This window comes from Primulina tabacum, chromosome 5 (assembly GCF_025594145.1).
Source record: "Primulina tabacum isolate GXHZ01 chromosome 5, ASM2559414v2, whole genome shotgun sequence".
In the NCBI taxonomy this organism is placed as follows: domain Eukaryota; kingdom Viridiplantae; phylum Streptophyta; class Magnoliopsida; order Lamiales; family Gesneriaceae; genus Primulina; species Primulina tabacum.
In genome coordinates, this window is record NC_134554.1 from 11,826,606 (window position 1) to 11,849,753 (window position 23,148).

The 23,148-nt window shown below is 33.7% G+C and overlaps 5 protein-coding genes across 10 annotated transcripts; 4 read left to right on the forward strand and 1 right to left on the reverse strand.

Annotated features, from left to right (window-relative positions):
• Window positions 1–3,516: 3,516 nt before the first annotated feature.
• LOC142546590 (uncharacterized) lies at window positions 3,517–7,753 on the forward strand. 2 transcript variants are annotated; one of them, XM_075654379.1, is made up of 6 exons: window positions 3,517–3,804; window positions 3,928–4,232; window positions 5,154–5,805; window positions 5,887–6,086; window positions 6,175–6,419; window positions 6,528–7,753. In XM_075654379.1, exons 2-6 carry the CDS (start codon window positions 3,964–3,966, stop codon window positions 7,322–7,324), a joined length of 2,163 nt encoding a protein of 720 aa, XP_075510494.1. In that variant the 5' UTR covers window positions 3,517–3,804; window positions 3,928–3,963; the 3' UTR covers window positions 7,325–7,753. The 2 variants fall into 2 exon arrangements, with proteins under 2 accessions (XP_075510494.1, XP_075510495.1); XM_075654380.1 differs by having other exon boundaries at window positions 3,933–4,232.
• A 225-nt stretch (window positions 7,754–7,978) lies between these two features.
• On the forward strand, window positions 7,979–8,988 carry LOC142546592 (photosystem I reaction center subunit N, chloroplastic-like). The gene is made up of 3 exons (XM_075654383.1): window positions 7,979–8,383; window positions 8,518–8,643; window positions 8,729–8,988. Exons 1-3 carry the CDS (start codon window positions 8,117–8,119, stop codon window positions 8,816–8,818), a joined length of 483 nt encoding a protein of 160 aa, XP_075510498.1. The 5' UTR covers window positions 7,979–8,116; the 3' UTR covers window positions 8,819–8,988.
• A 464-nt stretch (window positions 8,989–9,452) lies between these two features.
• Window positions 9,453–11,251, forward strand: LOC142546591 (uncharacterized). The gene is made up of 2 exons (XM_075654381.1): window positions 9,453–10,547; window positions 11,094–11,251. Exons 1-2 carry the CDS (start codon window positions 9,826–9,828, stop codon window positions 11,227–11,229), a joined length of 858 nt encoding a protein of 285 aa, XP_075510496.1. The 5' UTR covers window positions 9,453–9,825; the 3' UTR covers window positions 11,230–11,251.
• A 779-nt stretch (window positions 11,252–12,030) lies between these two features.
• LOC142544776 (uncharacterized) lies at window positions 12,031–14,979 on the forward strand. Its single transcript, XM_075651813.1, has 4 exons — window positions 12,031–12,238; window positions 14,138–14,346; window positions 14,497–14,715; window positions 14,905–14,979. Exons 1-3 carry the CDS (start codon window positions 12,211–12,213, stop codon window positions 14,605–14,607), a joined length of 348 nt encoding a protein of 115 aa, XP_075507928.1. The 5' UTR covers window positions 12,031–12,210; the 3' UTR covers window positions 14,608–14,715; window positions 14,905–14,979.
• Window positions 14,980–18,615: 3,636 nt separating this feature from the next.
• On the reverse strand, window positions 18,616–21,792 carry LOC142546593 (uncharacterized). 5 transcript variants are annotated; one of them, XM_075654388.1, is made up of 4 exons: window positions 21,610–21,792; window positions 21,376–21,507; window positions 21,118–21,195; window positions 18,616–20,968 (listed from the first exon to the last, which is right to left on the reverse strand). In XM_075654388.1, exons 2-4 carry the CDS (start codon window positions 21,475–21,477, stop codon window positions 18,689–18,691), a joined length of 2,460 nt encoding a protein of 819 aa, XP_075510503.1. In that variant the 5' UTR covers window positions 21,478–21,507; window positions 21,610–21,792; the 3' UTR covers window positions 18,616–18,688. The 5 variants fall into 5 exon arrangements, with proteins under 5 accessions (XP_075510503.1, XP_075510499.1, XP_075510501.1 ...); XM_075654384.1 differs by having other exon boundaries at window positions 21,118–21,198; XM_075654386.1 differs by having other exon boundaries at window positions 21,118–21,198; window positions 21,376–21,480; window positions 21,723–21,741.
• Between the last annotated feature and the right edge of the window lie 1,356 nt (window positions 21,793–23,148).

A 23,148-nucleotide genomic window follows, 5' to 3' on the forward strand; every position in this document is an offset into this window, starting at 1 on the left:
CACATTGTTGCGACTCTAGTTGTTCTTGAATCACTCGCATTCTTGAAATTCATGGCCAAGCGCAAATCAGTATCATGTTCTCTATATACCCATAGTTCGACCAAACGTCCTGCCTCCAAATTGTTTTCCAAAACCACTTTTTTCCAGTCTCTCCCGTTCAGGACAACCATGTTCAAGCTGCGCCACTTTTTCAAACGCAATTCGTAGCTTGCCCCCGTTTGATCGGTGGCCAAGACATCCAACCATATGTTATTGTCGTCAACTTCGACTCGTCGCCTCTCTTCATCTCTCTCAAAAAACCCATCAGTTTTTGGCTTTTGGTGATGAAAAGCCTGTTGAGATTCGACGAGAGGTCGGATTTCGTCGGATTTTTCTGGTACAACAAGATGGGCATGACACCAAACCGAGCCTCTATGTTTTGCAGAAGTCTTGGAAAGTCGTCAAGGGGTTGTGGTTTTGGTTCTGGTTCAGCATTCTCCACATGGCCCCCCCGTTGGTCGAGAGAATCGTGGGATTGCACGGGGATGAACTGTGCGGCGTTCGGATTGAAACGGCGCAGAGGCTTCGGTTTGTGGACTATGGTATACTCGAATTCTGTGGAGACACGAACATCCACTCCAAATAATTTGATGAACTTCGTTTCCTTGACTTTCTTGATTATGATCCGCTTCATCTTGATGCATTCTAATATATATTTCTTCCCATCACCGGAAATATCGGGAGTTTCCATCACCGGAAATATCTTTCGAGGAATTTTTTTTTGTGTGTTCTTCAGATGTTATATGTGATATATATAGATTCAAATTAAATAGTTCAAAAAGCTTCCTTATTAAATGCAATTAGTTTTCGGAGTTTGCCAATAAGGAATAAAATTTGATTTTGTTCGTGCTTGTAGATTCTTACAAAATAGGCTAAAATCTGTATATGGAAAAATAAGATAAAGTTCCTTTTGAAAACTGGTTGATATCTGCTACCTCTATTTCATATTATCTTTATTCGTTTGAAAATAGTCTCACGAAATTTTAATTATATTATCCAATAAAATTCAAATACATCTTACTAATTCTGATATGTATGTCACGAAGTAGTTGGTTTAAAATATATGCAATATATTATAAATTATAGAGATTCAAAATTTAATCGAATTTCGCTTTGTTGTTTAAAATTTAACAAATTATAGATATTCAAAAATTATTTGAACTTTCTTTTTTAATTTAATAAATTATAGATATTCAAAAAATTATTGGAACTTTCCTTTTAACTCTACTTTATTATTATTTCATAAGCAGTATTTAACATGTGCGATGCACGAGATGATATTATTAAAAATTAGTGAGAAATGAATAGATATTTAAATTGAAAAAATAATATAATTATAAAAATAAAAATAAAACTATTTTTTCGTTAATTTTAAAAAATTTCTTAAATACAATGCATGTCGATTAATTTTTTTGGCTAATAATCATTATTATATATCAAAATTTTAGATTGTGCTAGCCTAATGCAATGACATGATGCTTATCATGTTTAGTGTATTGATGTCGACCACAACCTTAATACATATTTAATTCTTTAATTTTCGAGAAGCTATATATTATTATTTTTTAACATTTGATAAAAAAAAATTATTTTTAAATCACATTCAACAAAATTAATGAGAAATATTTTTTTAAAAAATTCAGTAATTTCATCTAAATCCACATTCATAGATAATTTTGTGGCATTGCACGTGTTCGACACATTTGAATGATAAAAATAATTGTTTCATCAATATCTTTATCCAAATAGGTTGTGACTTTATCTACAAAATCTTTTCGTAATATACATAACAGTCTATTATTCCGAAAGAAGAATAAAACATGTGATCATAAGTAAATTATGTATAAATCAGAAAAAATATTTTATTAACATTTACTATGCGTATTCCAAAACAATGTCAATAAATTTTATAAGGTGTCCTATAATAAGATGCGTACTTTCTTTAGAATTGGTTTAATCATTTCCATTACGGGACATTTTATACTATCATGTATCCGTGAACTTTGTAATATAGAAGGAAATTATCACATTACTATATTATCAATCAAATATTTCTCTGCTCAAATATCTCATATTTCACAATTAAATATTATACCGACCAAATATTTATGGGTCTCACTATCACTTTAATTAATATTTTATTTCATTAAAAAAAATCATTTTACCACTTTAATTAATTTTATATATTATTTATCAAAATTCAACGTTCTTAATTGATTAGAGAAAAAATTTTGTACAGATTTCATTCAATCGTCCATTTATATTTCACATAATAATTAAATAAATATTTATAAAAATTTTAAAAAAAATAAAAAGAAGCTCGACCCAAGCTCTTCACTACCCAAGCTCTTCGCTCAAAGTGTGTGAAGAGCTTGGGTCTCTTCACTAAAAAGTGAAGAGCTTGACCCTTGCGTTTGGGCTCGACCAAAAAAAAATAATAATGGTTCGATAAAAAAAAGAGCTCGACCCAAAAAACAAGCACATCTCAATCACGCTGGCATGAAGAAATTTAAAAAAAATTGCAATATCCGGTTACAAATTTGTTTGTAACCGGGTATTGTCCTGGCACACAAATCAATAATGTGCATTGATGAATATTTAGATAGAGAGGATATTTGGATGACATGGCTTGTATTATATCCACCATTGTGGATGTCCTTAGTCTTCTCTTAAAAAAATTACTAAATATCGTTCGTATCAAATTATAAAAATATTTATTTTTATTTAATTGAAATTATCATAAATAATTATTTTAATAAATTTATATATATAATTTCGATAAGTGGTTCATTCGTTGTGTTCAAAATAGTGTGTCAAAACAAAATATTTCTTTATTTCTATTTGTTATTTGTACTTTTAAATTTGTAATGTTATCATATAACATGTAATATAAAATTATTGTCAAAAGGTCGTTTTTTAATTTCAAATAATCTCTAGATTTTTAAAATACCATTCAACATATTTTTTAATATTATACATGCATTGTGTGCTAATAAGCACTAAAATTAATAAACAGTCGCAAAGTAATTATTTTATGTTTCTCAAGTTTAGCATGGTTTTTTTCCCAAAAAATATGTTTTCTTTTTTGAGCAAAGATGTTATTAATTTGGAGACAAAACATATACAAAATTAAAAATAATTGCACATTATTTACATAAATCGGAATTCAAATTAAATGCTTACATATGCAGAACGTATTAAAATTGAGGCTTTTGTGGATTTTTTCCTAATTTTTTTTTAAATGTGTTTTTGTGGAATGTAGAATTAATCACAGACAAATTTTTTTTCTAACTTATTGAAATTAGAAAAAATCGCAAGTTGATATATTTAAATTGTGAATTGATTAATCATATCGTAATTAATGCAAACAAATAGTAAATCTGTTTTCACTCAACAAATTTAAAAATTATTAATAATTTAATTTATTTAGATAAAAACATTATAATTAATCGAGCATAAACTTGGCTGTCGCGCAGTTAAAAGGCCCAAAGGCATTTCAGCTGGAATCGTAATCGGTTCCTGCCCGTCTTCGCGAAGCTGCGCCGCCTTCGCATGATACATGGTATCAAGCTCACAGGGGACACACACAATTGCACCTGCCGTGTGAAGAATCTTCGGGAAAGCAAGTTTTTGGTTTTCTAGTTTCAAATTTCACCTCTTTCTGGGCTGTCCTCGCGCGCGCTCTCTCTCTCTTTCTGTGTGAAAAAGAGATGAAGTAATTGGGAAGGGAGTCAATTTAGCAGCCTCAGAAGTTACTGAAAAAAGGTTGGATTTTTTTCTTATTTTTATTACTATATCCATCTGGGTTCCTTTTCTTTGTTTCCCACTTGGTCGGTTTGTCACTTGTTGCAGTTTATTCTATCTGAATATTGAGTTGTTTGTGTGAAGGCAAGATTTCAGTCAAAGGGGTTGACGTTGAAGGAAATGGACGCAATTGAATCCATCAATGATCTTACAGTGCAAGATCCACCGGGGGAAGACTTCTATTCAGCTGATTTGATTTGGAAGAAGCTTGGAAATGGAGAGCCATACGATGATGTTGCACTGATTCCTTATGAGCGAGTTGATGCTTTTATTATTGGAGAATGCTTGAATGTTGAGTGCCCGACTAGGTTCCACATTGAAAGAGGGCGAAAACGAGATAGTGGGAGCTTAAAGGAATTCAAAGATGATGAGTATTTGGAGTATAGGATGTGAGTTAATTTTCTTCCCCATTTTTTGTTTCTTGAACTTCGACTTTACTTTGTTCCTCTCTTTCGCAGTATTCACTGTTAGGAATATGTATGCGCGTCTGGGAACTTTAAATCTGTGTTATCTGATTTCATGGCTGCAAACCGTATGTATCAAAAGTACTTGTCCCAAAAGCTTGAGCTTATTGGAAACAACTTTATCAATAATGCATGTTCTAATACACGGCCGCACTTGTATTCCGGAGACAGCAGAGTATTTGCCCAGAATTAAGATATGAATTACAAGTGCAAGTTGGTCTAACATGAAGCAACAAAAGCTGGTCGTGACCAACTTAATGAAATATTTTGGATTTACAAATTACCATGATTTGGCCCAAAAGCCATAGCTAATACGTGGTGCCACATCAATAGTCTTATATTTTCATAGTCATCAACTTCTTTAATGTTGATACTTTTTTGGCAAAGTCAAATGTAAGTTACCGACACAACCTGTTTATGATAATATAATTATGAATCTTCAACATTCTTGTTTGCTCTCTGAACAAACCTGTACCACCGCGATGTTGGATTTTCAAAAGTTGCTCTATAACTTAAAGAAGTTTTGTACAAGTAAATAGCTCATTTCCGCCTTTCCGGTGATATGGATTGTGGGGTATTATAATTTAGGGAAGTTGAGAATGGTTAAACCCTCCCTTGCCTTTGGAGAGAAATCGAAGGAAGCTATATCATAGGAATGAAGGCATTTATAATCATTTTAACAGCATTTGACTCTCCACATTGCATCTCTTAATGTCCTTTACACAAACTGAAGCAACCAAGAGTTAGATATTCTCTTTCCATGTACAAGGTTATATAATATTCTCGTGTCATTCAATTTTCTTAATCCTCCCTTTACCATAATTGACATTTTCTTCTCTCATTAAGGTATTGGTGTTCATTTGGGCCTGAGAACTATGGAGAAGGAGGAGATATATTACCGAGTAGAAGATATCGCTTGAACACTCGAAATCGTGCTGCTAGACCTCAATCTATGCGGGGTTGTACATGCCATTTCATTGTGAAGCGTCTTTATGCTCGTCCGTCTCTTGCACTTCTTATTTATAACGAGAGGCGTCATGTAAATAAATCTGGTTTTGTGTGCCACGGGCCTTTAGATAGAGATGCAATAGGTCCTGGAGCCAAGAAAATTCCATATGTTTGCAGCGAGATTCAACAACAAACTATGTCAATGATATACCTTGGTATACCTGAGGAAAATGTGTTGGAGAAACACATTGAGGGGATTCAACGTTACTGTGGTCCTGACGAAAAAGTCAAAAGCCTGGCTTCTCAATATGTGCAGAAACTTGGGATGATTATCAAGCGTTCCACGCATGAGTTGGATCTAGATGATCAAGCCAGCATTCGATTATGGGTAGAACGCAACAAGAAGTCTACTTTCTTTTATCGAGATATGCCAGATTCAGACCCATTTGTTTTGGGAATACAAACAGAATGGCAGTTGCAGCAAATGATTCGTTTTGGCCATCAAAATTTTATAGCTGTTGATTCAACATTTGGAATAAAGAGGCTGAAGGTCAAATAAGGGTTATTTTGTGAAAAATTTCAACATAAACATTTAAGCATATCTCTCAACTATGATCTACTGTTATTGCAGTACCCTTTGTGCACTATTCTTGTGTTTGACTCGAGGCAACATGCACTTCCTGTTGCTTGGGTCATTACCCGCAGTATTGCTAAGCCAGATGTGACTAAATGGGTGAAAGCACTAGTAGACCGAGTTCATTCAGTTGACCCTGGGTGGAAGGCCAATGGGTTCTTGATCGATGATGCTGCAGCAGAAATTGACCCCATAAGGCAGAATCTCTTACTTTCATTTTCTCCTAGTTGAGTCAGATTTGTTCTGTTTTTTCTTGCTCATTGATTTGGATTAACTGTTTTTTAGGGAGATATTTTCTTGCCCAATACTATTTTCCCTTTGGCGTGTTCGTAGATCGTGGCTAAGGCATATTGTTAAGAAATGTTCCAACATTGAAGTTCAGAGGGAGATATTTAAACGCCTCGGGCAAATAGTGTACAGCATCTGGGGTGGAATGGATCTTACTGCAGCTTTAGATGATTTTTGTCTGGACTTTGTCGATCAGGTTTCCTTTGTTCAATACTTCAAGGCATCTTGGATTCCTAAAATCGGTCAGATGATTATCTTTTGTATTTTGCATTTTCAATCTGCTAATTTATCTTCACCCTCGTTAGTATACTGTTTCGACGCATTATTTCTCGTTTCTCTGTATGCTGCAGAAATGTGGCTTTCATCAATGAAGACACTTCCTATTGCAAGTCAGGAAGCATCTGGTGCCATCGAAGCATATCATGTGAAATTGAAAACTAAACTATACGATGATTCACATCTTGGTTTCCTCCAGAGGGTCGATTGGCTAGTTCATAAATTGACAACCGAGCTACACTCGAGCTACTGGCTTGACCGTTTTGCCGATGAAAGTGATTCTTTTCAAAATGTGAAGGATGAATATATTGCTTCCACTTCTTGGCATCGTGCTCTTCAAATCCCAGACTCTTCCGTTACTTTAGATGATAAGGATTGTCTTTTTGCCAAGGTTTTGAGTATGAAAGACAGCAACCTCACACGGGTGGTTTGGAATCCTGGGTCTGAATTTGCACATTGTGATTGCGAGTGGTCATCACTAGGAAATCTCTGCAAGCATGTTATCAAAGTTAATATGATCTGTGAAAATATGCAGAGCTATCAATCTTCCATGTCGTTGCAGTCGTATAAGAATATCCTAACAGATATTTGGGAAAAACCAATGGATGATTCTGTTGATTTGGACATTTCTACTGCCTGGACATACCAAATGCTCGATCAAATTCAAAAGCTTGTTGAATTGAATAATTCAGCTGATATTGGCGATTTAGTAAACAATATGCCATTGAAATGGCTTGCTAAAAAAGCCAGAACAGTGTGTAGCAGGCCACCCTCAACTCTTGCTTTACACGTAAGCTCCAAGAGTAACACAAGCAATGCTGCATCTCGTAAAAAGAGTAGAAAAAGGAAGAGATTGTCTCGTTTGAGGTGATATTTTTTATGCTCGTAACTGGAACTTCTAATCCCTTATCCGGGTGCGCACGTCGGAAATCGAAACCATCTGCATTCCTGATGGGTGTTGAGTGATTGGTGAAGGCTGGAGTGGAAGCATACCCTCGTTTATGAAGATTGATATTTAGTCTGTGCTCCGTCGACCTTCCGGCTTTAGTTATGAGCCTTGATATCAACTTACATGTGATGTATCAGCATATATTGTTGGAACAAAAGTTAATCGGATAGGAGATAGGGATAATAGAAGCCACCCAACTGCTATTCTTGATTTTTATTTGACTGGCTTCTTAGGTCCTTTAAAATGCTTTGTCTAGAGATTCTTCAGGAAAATACGTATTTCCTGGAGTTATCATGCAGTACCAAAACTGTTCACAATTTTGTTTGATGAAAAGAAAAGGATTTCATTTTATCTTTCACTTGATTAATTAGTTTTCTGAATTGTTTACTCTGATAACCGATGGAGTTAGCTTAGCCAAACGAAAGAATCCATGTCCGTTTTATTTTTTTAAAATAAATTGGATGTTAAAGCATATCCTTGGCTTATATTTCTATTATTGAAATGGGACCCAAAGCTCGAGCCCACCACAGAATTCGACTCAAACACAGCGTAATTTTGCCAACTGGAGTGAGGAAATCTCACCCTATCCACACTCCAACCACACCCCTTCATCCAACCATCTTCATCACTAGCCTAGATACCAAAATCTCTCTACACAATTTTCACATTCTTAAAGCCTCAGTTCCATCGAACTGTTCGGAAATTTCTGCAGAAATGGCCACCATGAACTCCAACATTCTGGCCTGCAACTTTGCCATTTCAGGGCCGGAGATCAACTCCAAGATCAATTTGTCTCCCTGCTTGGCCACCCCGGCTCGAAAAATGCCCGTGATCAAAGCCCAACAGGTTGACAGTAGTGACTCAGGTCGAAGAGCTGCCCTTCTTGGCCTAGGCGCCGCCATTTTCACCGCTGCTGTCTCCACTTGCTCCGCCAATGCAGGCGTAATCGATGATTATTTGGAGAAGAGCAAGGCCAACAAGGTTAGTTTACAGCTACAACACTCATAGTAGAAACTTATCCCAATAGAATTTTATGGAATGTTTTAACAAGGGGCAGGTGCAAATCGAGAGGTGGCTAATTTAGTGAGTATTATGCATGTAAACTTTGGTCATAGGAACTGAACGACAAGAAGAGACTGGCAACTAGCGGGGCGAACTTTGCTCGAGCGTACACAGTTCAGTTTGGAACATGCAAGTTCCCGGAGAACTTCACTGGCTGCCAAGATCTTGCCAAGCAAACGGTTTGTCTGATTTGAAAATGGATCACTATCTACAAATCAAAATAGTAGATGTGAAGCAGTAATCTACTTGATTTATTTGATGCAGAAAGTGCCATTTCTTAGCGATGATTTGGAGTTGGAATGTGAAGGGAAAGACAAATACAAGTGTGGTTCCAATGTGTTCTGGAAATGGTGATCAGATGTTAACATGACTGGAGTATATATACTTTTTCCTGCATGATGTTCTTCTTGTGAATTCAAGAAATTCTACTCTCGATTCATTAACTTTAATTTCATGTTGTAATCTTTTGCTTTCTCTTTCCTTTGGTACTTGTTGATAAGGTAATAATAAGTTTCGTTCCGGTACCTCAGAGTCGCCTTCTGTGGGTAAATACAAATTTCATTGATGCATGCACTTGTCAATATGCTTAGTAATTTGGTAAGTGGAATAATTAATTCTAGTGAGATAAATTCAATAAAGAAACACTGATGATATTGGCACATTAAGATTATTTTTCTAAAAATAAAATAATTAAATCATCAGAATTGCGCATACAAACACATGTATATATTTATGTACACACATGACACAAACATACCTAATTAGTAGGAGTGTTGCTAAAGTTAAAGGAATTTGAATAATTGATCATATATGACCCATTTGTCAATTTATACGATCAATTGCCATAATCAAGACGGAGGAGATATTTTTCCTTCGTCCTATGGAATGTGGTGGCAAAGAAAACTGCCATATATGGTAGTTTTGGCAGTATTAAAGTGCCAAAATACGAGAAAAAATATTATCTAATATTTTTTTGTGTACCACGGACAAAAATTTATCGCATATATTGATAATGAAAATGTAGAAAAGTTATACACATTAATTAAGAAAGTTCAAATGACACATAGAATGTTGTAGAATATTTTTCCTTAAAAATACAATATTAGGTTACACTGAGCCATATATTTTCAACAATATACAAATTATCCTAAAAAAATTGAACAATATATTCAATTTTGGGTGCTCATATTTTAGATCCACAAAATTTGGAGCATATTTTCTACTTGTCCATGAGTAGACGGCTAAGAGTTAGAATATTCTCACTTTGAATGAATTATATATCACTATTGACCTAGTCTTCCCACCCTAACATATTTTCTCACTTTCAACATATGGAAAAACTTTTTCTGTTTGTTTAAAAAATGGCAATCACAAGTGATTTCAGGTTCTGGGAAGACAGAGCACCGATTCATCGACAAAGTTTCGGCTATTCGAGTGGCGACTATGTCGAATTTCGGGTTCAAAATCACCATGATCAAGATCAATTCAGTGCCATCAATTCTCCACCATTATGGACAAAAGTTCCCAAGAATATTTCAACTCTTGAAGCTAAATCTCCATTCCTGCCTCACGATCACCACTACAGCAGCTGTTTATCGCCGACTTCCCGTTTGCGAGCAATCTTGGATGGTAAACGAGAGCTCATGGAGATGATCAAAGACTTGCCAGAATCGTCCTCCGAGCTCTCCTTGAAAGATATCATTGAAGATCATGGAGAAGTGAAGGAAGTGGTATTGGTAGAGGAGAAGAAAACAGATATTCATTATAAAATCGGAAAAAGAATCATCCAACGGAATGATAATAAGAAGAAGAACAAAAGCAGTAAAATTCACAGAGCCGAGAGCATGGAGAGTGGGGTTTTCTTGCTGAAAATGTTCCTGCCTGCAGCTTTGACCATTTCCAAGAAGAGATCAGATTCAAGAAAATGGTCAATCAATAATGGTCCGGAGCCGGCTCCCGAGGGATCTGACAAATCACAAATTAGTACAAAATGGTGGAAGATTATGTTTATATTCCTACGAGATTACAAGAACAGAATAAATATCCGCAGAAACTCTAGTGAGATGGATTGCTTTAAAGACAGGTTTGTAGTCGCTTGCTTTCATCTCATAGTGTGTTAAAAATTCCTTCAACATCAACTGAGGCTGCTATATTAAGCAGCAGAAAATCGATTCCAGTTAGTACTTAGACGGTGCTTTCAACCTCTAAGCACCAGTAATTTTCCGGCTTCCATGCGTAAATTTTATATATGCAAGCTGAAAAATCACTTCTTATTAGTGGTTGCTGCCACTCTTCGACTTGACCTCAATCATAATGACTTGACCTCAATCATAATCCGATGAGCCGAGCTAGTCGGATGGGAAAGAGTTCAGCCTCAGACCACTTGCCCCCAACAAAATCGGTGCTCACATATAAATTGGGCTTGAATTTACACATATTTAGTTCGTATGAAACTCATCCCAATGTATTAAGTATTCTGGAGACCAAGAAAGAACACATTTTCAATCATTCAAATGAAATCTTCTTTCAATAATATTGATTAGTGGTAACATGGGACATATTTATCTTGGAAGAACAATCCAAACTCAAACCCGACAGTATAGTGAACAAAACTCTGATTGTACTGCAGATTGGTTGGTGGTACCGACATGTCTTGCCAATGGTCGTTGTGCATTCATATGAAACGCAGTTCAAGCGGACAAAGAGTCTATCTATTTTGCTTCTCTTTTATCATGTTAACCATGTATATTTATGGTTCTACGTAGCATTTTTTTGCCATATACATTGTTATTTGAATACAATTTAATATATATTTTTTGTTTAACAATTAATTATCTTAATATATAATTAAAATTGAGACTAACTAACTTCATTGATTTGGGGAAATTTTTTTATTTAAAATCAGAATTACACTCTAATTACATAACTTTATTGAGGAATTTTTTATATTTTTCTGAATTAATCTTTATTTTTAAATATTAAATCCTATCTTTATCTATATGGAAAAATAACTGTTTGAGAATAACAAAATTATCATATTTATATAATTATTTCAATTTTAATAACTATTTATTATCGTTAGATATTTTAGACATAAATTACAAAGTAGAGCCAAATCACTAAAAACAATCAATGTCCCTCCCACTTATTAATCATTGTGTTATAAATTACTAGGTTTTGAAACCCAAATTCACCAAGAATTAATCCAGCGGGATGTAACAAACGTAGATCAATTTAATTTCCAAATAATAAGGAAGAACAAATTAGATTTAGATAATTGGAAAAAAAAATATTATTGTACATATAATTGGTGACTAGAGATAAGAATTAAAAAATAATAAATAAAAATGAAAAGCACGTGATTTATTAAGTTATAAAAGTAATTCAACATTCATTTAGATATTTGGAAAAAAATTATTTTGATTAATTTAATTGAAGATATATAAAGAAAAAAAAACTGAAATACAAAATTATTTAATAAAATAAAAAATTTAAACTTCAACGTCACCTATAGAACATGTCGGACATGCTCTTATTACATTATATTTAGAAGAAGGTTACAAATATTTGAACAAAAATTAGTACATTATTGCGGATTTGCCGCAGTTGTTAATCTTAAAAACAACCTGAAAATGGATAATTTGACGGAGAAATAGAAATTGAGCACGTTCGTACATCTTTCTCGGCCAGAAAAGTTGTGTGTCCCCAGAACTTCAACTCGAATTGAAGCTGAATCACCACGTTTTATGTATCTCGAAGCTATTGAATTTTCCGGTGAACCCCATTAAGCTCTAGGTGCTGCAACTTTAGTATTAAATGTTTACTATTGATTTGTATCCTGGATATGCTGTAATCTTTGATGCGGTATAATTATTCTCTTTGACTTTGATTTGACTCGTGGGTGTTTTTCTTGAGTTTGTTGGGAGATATTCGTGGATGGGTTTGTATAAAAATGAGTAATTTGCAACTGCTGAGAAGAAATTGTGGGAGTAATTGCAGTCAAAGTTGGACAATTCGTGGGACTTACCAGATCTTCTTGATACGTGGTCCAATGTTAAAAAATTGTAATGTAGTAAGATTTACTGCCGAATTGGTTCCTTTTTTTATGCATTAGATTTTATGATGCATTCAGCTGGATTTGATGGCTTATTGTCCTTTTGAGAGTGTAATAACTGGTATTAGACAACTCTGGGGAAACATCTCTGAAAGTCCTTTGGGGGTCTTACTGGAGTGGCACCACTATTTCTGTATTGTGGGAGAAATTGTGTCTTCTGTCTTGCTGTAATGAGGCTGTAGAATTATGAATGTTAAGATACGGCTGGCTACTTGGGATGGCATTCATGCTCATACACATGTAAGGTTGAAGCCAATGGAAATGCTAATAAAACAAGAAAGAGCGAGAGCTTGCATCAGCTTGTATGTGGAAGGAGGATACAAATTTTAACTTTTGATTCATGTGGAACATGATGTATTATCAAAATTGTGCAACATTGTGGCAAATATATAGAGGTTAGGAAGTTTATGGTGGCTTAGAGTTGAGACTTGATTTTAACTTGTTCCACATGAAGCCAACGTGGCATTATTTTCCTCAATGTTCTCTTTACTTATCATTTTAGGTAGAGTTCCCCAGCACTCTTGATTTGTTTGTTTTCTTGGAAAGTGAATTAAACTACCTATTTGCATTGGCATTCATCAGATTTCCTAATGAAGTTTCGCCTCACCAAGTTTTTGTATATATGTTCAACAATGTCCTCAGATTCTTTCTTTGTGGAAAATATTCTAGAATCACCCTGCTTGGAAACTGTTACTCTTCTTTGAATCAAACGAATTGTATATGGGTCATTTCAGCTATTTGAAATACTGGTGCCACACAGCACATTTCATGCACTTTCAATTTTGAAGTCCTCAAAATTGTTTATTCAATCCAATTTTTTTAGTTACTCCCTCTGTTTTTCGTATTGAACTCACCATCCTTTTTTTTGTATGCCCCTAAATAATTATCTGCTTTCTGATATCAAATTACTTCTGAATTTCCTTTTACCCTGCTCAGCTTTAATTTTGAGGGTATGAAAGTTAGTGTATCCAAACTTTTCACTTTCAAGTCAAAATAACATATCATTATGTTTTTGCGTGTTGGGATAAACTTTGTTAGTTATAGAAGTAGATGATTATTTTTTATGCGCTTATTGTCAAGGTGCAGTATTTTTTTCTCTAAAGATCAATGCAATGTTTTAGTTTTATTTTATGATTTGGGAAAATATTTCGTGAGATGGGTTTAGGAGACTAAAAAGCATAAACCATGTAAAATTTGTTTAGCACGTATTATTGAATTGTATTATGTTTGAATTGATATTTGTGTGGATGATATAGGGTGAGACTTTTTATATTTGAACATATAGTATTTCTTTACTCAGTTTTATAAAATAATATAGTATTTTGGAGAATTGATGAGATCTTGAATTGATGGAATAATTATGCTGGCAAGTGTAGAAATTGACAATATATCTCTGTAAAAAATTGAAAATGAGGCAATGATATTTGATTTTTTGGGGAATGAGAAATAGGTTTGGGGAACTATAAATAACTATTGCGCAGAATTTTCTCATTTTGTTTTGAGACATCTCTGAGCACAGATCACATGTCTCACGCGGTTTTTTAAAATTGTCTATGCAGACCTATTCTGTTGTCAATTAGAAGAAGAAACTTCAATGAGAGTGGAGGAAGAAGTTCGTAAAAGGGTCGAGGCGAAATTGGGTTCTGAAGAAGTCGGGTTAGAAATAGAAAGGCGAATTGAAGAAGGTCGAAAGAAGCTCTTTGATGATGCTAAAGCTCAACTTCAAAGAGAAAAGGAAGCAGCTCTTGCTGAGGCAAGGCAGAAAGAAGTAAGGTCCTTGAGTCCGGCTTATGAATAATTTTTTTCTTTTTTTAAAATAAATTTATTTTTAACTAGTGACGTGTATTATGACTTCATTTAACGTGGTAGGTACAATATTGCATAAGGTTTATTCTTTGAAAGCTTTTTTGTGGTACAGTGGTACTGGATCTATGATTTAATGTTAGAACTTCGAGACTCACTGCAAGGGATTGGTTTAAGGTTCAAGCAAAAGGAGGTTACTTGCACGTACTTAGGACGGATGTGCTAAGGCTAGTCACTCTACATAAAGCGAAATAAGTCTTCACATTTTATGAATAATGGCTCAAATGCAAGTGAGTCCTCGAAATTCATATTTTAGTAATGATGAGTCATTTATGTCCTAGTATTTTTATCTTTAAATTTACAATAATAATAAGTTTTATTTTATGTCATATTATTTTTATCTTTACATTACAATAATAATAAGTTTTATTTTGTTCAAGTTTGCACGAAGGGTATTTTTGTCAATGAACAAACGAAAAACAATGTCAATTATACACATCTTTATAGGTATATAGATAGATAGAAACACGATTTCTTCACCTTTTTTTTACTCATCTCTTTTTAATCCAATCCCATGCACTTGTATTATCTATGAGGTTCACGATAATAACACCTTCTTCTTCACGCTTGAACCAAACGTGACGCTGCTTAAATCGCTAAATTATTACTAAATACATAACGCCATACGTAATAATTATGAGGCTTTGATCGAAGTGATGGTAACTAATTCAACAATCAATTTTTATTTTTATTTTTCAAAAAGTAAACATACATTGATTTCAATAAATTCTTTTTTGTAGAGTAGGACAATTGTCGAATCTTTCGCTTTTTAATTGCACTTTGAGAGTCAAATTAAATTTCCCTTTGAGAGTCAATTAAATTTCGAAATTAACTTGGAATAAAAATATTTTTGTCATATATCAATCTGATCATGATAGAAATGTATGACTATATTTTTGAAAAGTAATCTAATTTTTGGGATCGAAACTTTATACAATTAAAAAATAAATGTAACATAGCAAGTAAATGTTTTTAAAATTAAAATAATTTATGGGCAAAATTTATCCTTTGAAAAATAAAGGTATATTAATACAGCTAATTTCAAGTACGCAGGCGTAGGATTTCACGAGTGACGTGCAAAAAGAGAGAAGATCGATAATGACATTATTACTTGTACGTACGGGTTGGCAAGCAAACACACATATAAGATTCACTATTTTTTTTTTTTTTTACAATTCCGAAGTATCATTTTTATCATCAAATCTTCGTCGTCCACTTACCAGACAAACTACACTAACTTGACAAATCTTGTCCCCACTAGAATCCATCCATCAGACGCCTTAAGAATACATCTAGAAATGTCATATACGGGCAAGTGACGGAGTCAGATTTTCATTTATATCCGGGCTAGAATTTTCTAAACCATAGTTGAGCTAATATTGACAAATAGAACCCCGGACTACTAGAAAATAATATAAAATTTTTTGTATAAAAAATATCGGGAAAAAAAACAAGGTGTATACCGGGCTTAGATTCATACAAACACGACCGTATAATAAATTTTTGTATTAATCACTTCATATTTACCTTCGTTTCATGAAATTTTTTAAGTCAAGTTGCTACAAGAATACATTATGAAAATTTGTTAACCAATTCAATTATTCCCCGCGATCCGACGTGAGACCATGTATCGCATTACTTAAAAATTTAAGTTAAATTTAATATGGTATATATTTTTATTATTGATGTTTTAAGTCCAATGTACAAATATATATCATACATACAGACCAACATCAGGTATCACACCACAGTATATATAGGCTATAGCTTTCACCTGGCTATAAACTAGAATATATATATAATTAGCTTGATGATCTATCCAAACCAATTAGAACCCTTAATTCTCTCTTGTTCATTAATTTATCCTCTTTACAATCTAAGTGAAATATATAGATGGTTCAAGAAAGGAAGGTGAAGATGAAGAAAGGATGGGTTGCAGTGGAAGTAGGTCTAGAGGATATTGAAGAAGATGGTGGATCATTCCAAAGATTTTCAGTGCCAATTTCATATCTCTACAATCCCCTGTTCCAAAATCTTCTTGATAAAGCTCGCGAAATCTATGGCTACCATGCAATCGGCCCGCTTAGGCTCCCGTGCTCCGCGGACGATTTCCTGCATATCCGGTGGAGGATTGAGAAAGAAACCGCCTACAACGACGGCCGCCGCTGCCAACTTCAGAAGTCTTCTTCCTTTTCTTTTCTCTCGTGTTAATGAACTATTTTGTCGCAATTGTTGTTCACTCACTCTTGAGAATAGGCGCTGATCATACGCACGCAAGTGCTTTTCGAATTGTTTTTAAAAGATTTGGCAAATATATGGTTCGTCCTTAGATTTTATTATATTTTTCCCTCAAAGATTTCTAATATTACTATTTTGTTGGATTAAAATGTACGTAGATATTGTAGTAGGAAGTGACAACGGACAAGATCCATGATTGCTGAAATCTTGAACAATCTTACATTAATGTTTGAAAAATATTTTTTTGAAGAAATATATAATCATGTTTTTATTAATTATAATACACTCGATTAATAAGTATAAAATATCAATTACAATGAATATTTTTTATCTTTTAAAATCGTTAAAATACCACTCTCATAAGTTATATAATACCTTCATTTGGATGCTAAGGATGGTAAATAATGAACACGCTGGTGTCCTTCGGCTCAGGATAAATAAAAATATTTCCAAACCAAAGAACGAATGTTTTTCATGTGATAGCATCGCCCCTTTAGAAATTTCGAATTTTTAATTTTGAATAAAAACAAAAGACAAGGACAGCAAGATTAAGAATGAAAAAAGAAGAAGAAGAGAGAGAAGCAAAATTGGAAATAAGTATTGGGATGTTTTGCCGCCACAAGTTTCATCAATCTTGATTATTATAATTTGTCTTTTGTTTGATTAAAATATTCTTCTATTTTTCAAAATATAAATCAAGAAATCGACATTTTTTGGATAATAACGAAGTCAAGCTCAAAAGAAAAAGACTAAAGGAAAGATGACAAATTTACGTAGCCATAGTTTGCGACACTATCTATATATATTTGTGAAAATATGGATAAAAATTATTATTTTTCATTTGTGAATTGACGAAAATAGACTCATGTATTCATTTTTATATGTATATCATGTAACACAATATGAATATTTTTGTAAAGTTGTTTATTTGTTAGGCAAAAATGATGCAAAACCAAATTGTTAGCTCGACCCACCAAATTTATAGCATATGTATGTGACTTCCAAATTCAGATATGTCTCAATATTTCAATTCATATCAATTATCTGATCATTTCTAAATTCTCATTTTTTCAAAGACTCGTCTTCTATGCATCTGCACGAATCAATTTTGTTGAAATAAATATTCATTATCGGGTAACTACTCTTCAATTGCTCAAGAAAAACAAAGAATTTTATGGATAGAGGACAATGTTTTCCAATTATGAATAGAAAAACTAGCCTTACATCCTCACTTTGATGTGTAAACCATAATATATTACATGAATATTTTGGTCAATCTTTTTACATGTTAGGGACATGGCAAATACTTTCGTGAGACGGTCTCACATGTTGTATTTTGTTATACGGATCTCTTATCTGAGTTATCCATGAAAAAATATTATTTTTTATGCTAAGAGTATTATTTTTTATTGTGAATTTCGGTAGGGATGACCCGTCTCACATATAAAGATTCGTGAAACCGTCTCACAAGAGACCTACTCGAGGGACATATATGGAAAAAAAAATTGTAATCGAATTGAGAAATTATTTGCACCTAAATTTATTGTTATTAATCATCCTTTAATCACACCTTAATATTCATCTTAAAAAATATGACTGTTTCTCTATGGTGCATTTAGTATTGGAAGAGATTCAATTCTTTCATTTAAATTGGTGAGTGACCGTTTAATAACTAATTAGAACATCTTGATTTTTTTATATAATTCATTATTATCAATGATTTTAATAGAGTTTTGATATTCTTTCTAATTAAACTTCTAGAAGAGTTTAAAATAAACGTCTAATTGTGAATTTAATACAAACAACTAATCAAGAGTAAGCGCGAATAGTAAAATAAGTCAATATCACTAATTTTTATTTAATAGTGATTAATTTTCGATGACATGCATGAATGTTATTCATATATCTTAATTATTTTGCATTTTGATTCTCTAAGTTGGTGTTAATCGATTTCAATCGATTTATTATAATAAGAATGCTAATAATAAATATGGGATGTTAAAGTCGTCTCAACTTCGGAGAGCCTTTAAATGGGTTTTTTTCTTGCCTAATCCAAGCTTCACGTGTGCTTTCTCGGGAAATTTCGCCCTTTTGTGTTGCAGCAGTTTCCACCACCGTGATTTCTTCAACGCCTTCTTCCGGCCTCTCTGGTTTTTAGCTAATTTTCCACTGGTTCCTTCTGCCAATTTTGACTTCTTCGCGTGCCAAATGTGCCTCGAGAAAGCTTCCACAAGGCCATGGAAATTACCCTTTTGATGTTTGTCATGTATCAGAGATTTCCTCATTTTTTCAACAGCCCTTTCACCATAAGCCTCATCTTCTTGTTTGGAACGTATAATTTTCCCTTCACGCTTCTTAAAAAGTGTGCCGACGTTTATCTTTTTCCAATGACTTCCATGACGATGATCATCATGGCTATCATGGTGATGGTGATGGTCGTGATGGTGATGATGAAAGAAAATTGCCAATCTGTCTTTCAAGCTCTTCCACGTTTTACTTGGTTTCTTATGATTTATACCGCTAGCTGATTTGCTGATCCTTCCAGGAACCTTCTTCCTTGACGAGGACTGCATCGACGAGTATGTAGATCCTGCATGATGGTTCATTGGCTGATAGTATGATGAATATCCTTCACTTTTGCCACTGCTGGAAGTTACTTCAGGAGTTCCATCACCACTCGTGGACGAGTATAGATCGTCCTCAATCTTGCTTGTACAACTGTCATAGTCTCTCATAGTTCCATGTGATTGAGGAGAAGCTCCGCTTTCACTGCTTGTACTTGAAGTAATATGGTGGCTTCCAGTCTGATCTGAGAACGAATAATCTTCACCAACACTGCCATAACTGCTAGCTTGCTGACTTTCCGTGTTTGGCGAGTACAAACTAGAAGCTGTATCTTCCGATTCTTGATGATTTAAAGACGACCTTGATGAAGTCATAGAAATTCTGCTTGTTACAACTCCATTCTTGTGTTGTCGTTCTGATTGATGTGAACGTTCTTGAAGTGTTGCAGTGGTGTTAGGTTGATGCTTTTTGACACGTGTTCCCCATTTCGAAGCAATGTTGCGGCTAGAATCAATGGATTCAAGTTTTTCACTAAAATTTTGGTGCCCAAAAGTGTTTGCCGGCTTCGATAGTTGGCATACTCCATATCCACTCCTTTCATTTTTCATAGCTAAACGAGTTTGATGTGGACTTTCCATTTTAGGCACAGACGAAAAGGCGGAAGGCCAAGTAGATGTTTCATGATCAGCTGCAACAGCAACATTCCAGACGTTAGGCCAAAAATCATTACGAGTCGCTCTCCAGTTTCCTGACTCAATTTTGTCCATACCATGAATATGCATCTTAGGCTCTACATCTGATTCTCTCATTTCATAGGTCCCTCCACTCCTGGAAAAATGACCGTTTGATTGGCAGAACATGCTATTTGTTGGTTGCACATTCGCCAACGGCTGATTCATCACTTCCGTTGACACACCGTAGACCTGATGCGATGGGTAGTTTAGAGGGCTCTGAGCACTTTGACTTGTAAGTTTATATACTATGTCGTTGTTATCCATATTTTCATGTTGACCAGAAAATTGCCCAAACAGGTGCACATGATCTGATCCTATTTTCAAATTTGAGATACATGACTCAAGCTGCTCAATTGCTTCAGAAGCCTCTTTGGATATAGAGTCAGCTTCCTGACGCTTGTGTATGGCTTTAAAGTTAGAATTACATACTGTAGTGATGTCTGGTACAACTGTGTCTGATGAAAATCCCGTGGATCCAACACCACTCAGGTTACTCACAAAAGGTCCTATCTGTCTTCTCTTGTCTTCAGTCTTCGACTCAGTTGTCTTATAACGCAATACAGATCCAGTTTCTTGCTCAATGTTCCGAGGAACATACTCAAAGTGATTGTTCACCTCATGCTGTGGATATGTTGATTTGTCTGGATATTTAGCAGCAGCATCATTAGTTACCATTTGCTTTATGGTGCTTCGCTGACAAACCCTGCAACGTTTCTTTCCAAATTCAGCACCATTTACATCAGCACTAGGTGTTGATTGCTCTTTGGATTCTACTTGGCTCCTTTGTCGAATGCATCTTTGGTCGTTCCATGATTTGAAATCTAAACCATCCACTTTTCGTTCTTTGTCAAATCCCCGGTCATTTTTAAAACTCTGATCCACTTCTCTAGTCATATGGAGTCGAGAAGATTGTTCCTTAACGGCGTTATTTGTTTGCTGCTCATCTGCAGCACATGGTGTCTCCAATACTCCCGCCTGACCAGCAAGTATCTATGACATTGAATCAAACTAAGAGCCATAGGACGAGTAATCAGCCCAGATTAATCATGGATCCAATTCCATGAAAAAGACTGCCTTAAAAATCCGAGCAAAAGAAAAGCACAAGAATTACATTGAGTGAAAGAAATACAGGACATTACCTCGTAATACACTTTGAGGGCCCTTTGAGTTGCTGAATCCAACAAATACTTTAGAATAACTCGTGCATGCTTATCCACCTCCTGTTCAAAAAATAATAATAACAATAATACGAAAGGATCTTATGAATTAAACAAAAGCCCTGGCAATTGTAATATCTATAATAAGTTGGAACAAGCCTGGAGTCTAAGATACTAAAAATGTCGAGATGACAATTCTAGTCTATCTAGAAAAGAAAAACATGATTCATGGAAGCATACCATTTTGGAGGCTGGATTTGTCATACCGTCTCCATCGCTTTTAAGAACGCCATACAATCTCTGTAGAGCTAGAAGATCTGATTTCATACCCCTGGCATCCATTACCTAATGAACAACGAAGTTATGAAATGCCTGTCACCAAAAATGTTAACGTATTGGCAAACAAATTTAGGTTACTTTAATTGACGATGAAACATAATAATTATATATAAAAAAAAAAGTTACAAAACAAACCTTCTTCAATTGAAGTATGGTATGCAAGCAGTCATCAAACTGAAATTCCGTTTGAAGAAAAGCCAACAACACAGGATAAAAACTGAAAATGAAAAAAAGAAGTTGAACATTACCGTTCTCTTGGGCGTAACTTCTTTTTTCGGATCGTTCTGACGATGCAACTTCCTTTTGTATTTTTGACTGATTGATTGAACCTCGTCTCAAAGGGGCCGCTGGCCGCCTCTTTTGAAATATCAATCAATTTAGGCCCATCTAAATCTATATCTATATATATATATATATATATATATATATATATATAAAAGCAGAATTTTTGTCAAAAATAATAATTTCCCGCCAAAATGTCATTTCTAAAAAAGAAAAGATTTATCATAAATATTGACATATGTGTATTACAATAAATCATCACTTCAGTTATTGTTTGCATTGATTATATCAATTCATTTAATTCAATTTTGAATTTAATTAATTTTTATATTAATTCAAATGTAATTTATGCATTATATGTTTTTTATTTTTTTTTACTCAAATTAAAACTAACGTATATTGAAAACAAACATTATATTAAAATTTTTGCATTGATTATATCAACCAGTTTAATTAAAAACTGTATAAATAAATTTAAAATACAAATGATTGCAATGTTCAGTATCACTCATAAAGTAAATCATTCAAAAATTAATTTTGCTATTTTAATTAATTTCCTGCCCAAATCTATATCTATAAATATAAAAGCTGAGCTTTTGACAAAAATAATAATTTCCCGCCAAAATGTCATTTTTAAAAAAGGAAAGATTTATCATGAATTCAAATAAGAGAGCACAAGAAAATTAAAAGAGATAGATTCAAAAGAGTTTCAAATAGATATTAAATTACTTTCAATAAACATGTATATTACCATCAATAATCAGAAATGTTTAACACCCAATGCATGCAATTCGAGATTTTCGTAATTTGAAAGAGTTAATATATTGTATAATTCTGTCAAAAACATTCAATGTATAATTTTTGTCCCTTGAGATGTCTTATTTGAATTTTAAATTATAAATAATGCAATATTGCATATTATATTATAAACCAATTTTATTCTGTTTATCTTACTAAATTTATCTACTCTAAAATTGAATTCTGAAATGACTCCTCTTTTCAGCATCATATATGAGCTGATCCTTCTAAGATGTAATGTTCGTTTAAATTTAGATTTGTTCGTTGTTATGAACTACCTACATATGAAAACAACGAGAACAACGAGACATTAAGTTTGAAATCTGTCTTTCATGACCGATAAGTAAAAAATATTATTCTTCTATTTGTACAAAATTTTAATTATTAAGTATTGCTAATGTGATAATTATTTCTATATTACAAAGTTCACGGATACATGATAATATAAAATGTCCCGTAATGGAAATGATTAAACCATATGTAAAGAAAGTAAACATCTTATTAGAAGACACCTTATAAAATTTATTGACATAATTTCAGAATACACATAGTAAATGTTAATAAAATAAATTTTCTGATTTATACATGATTTAC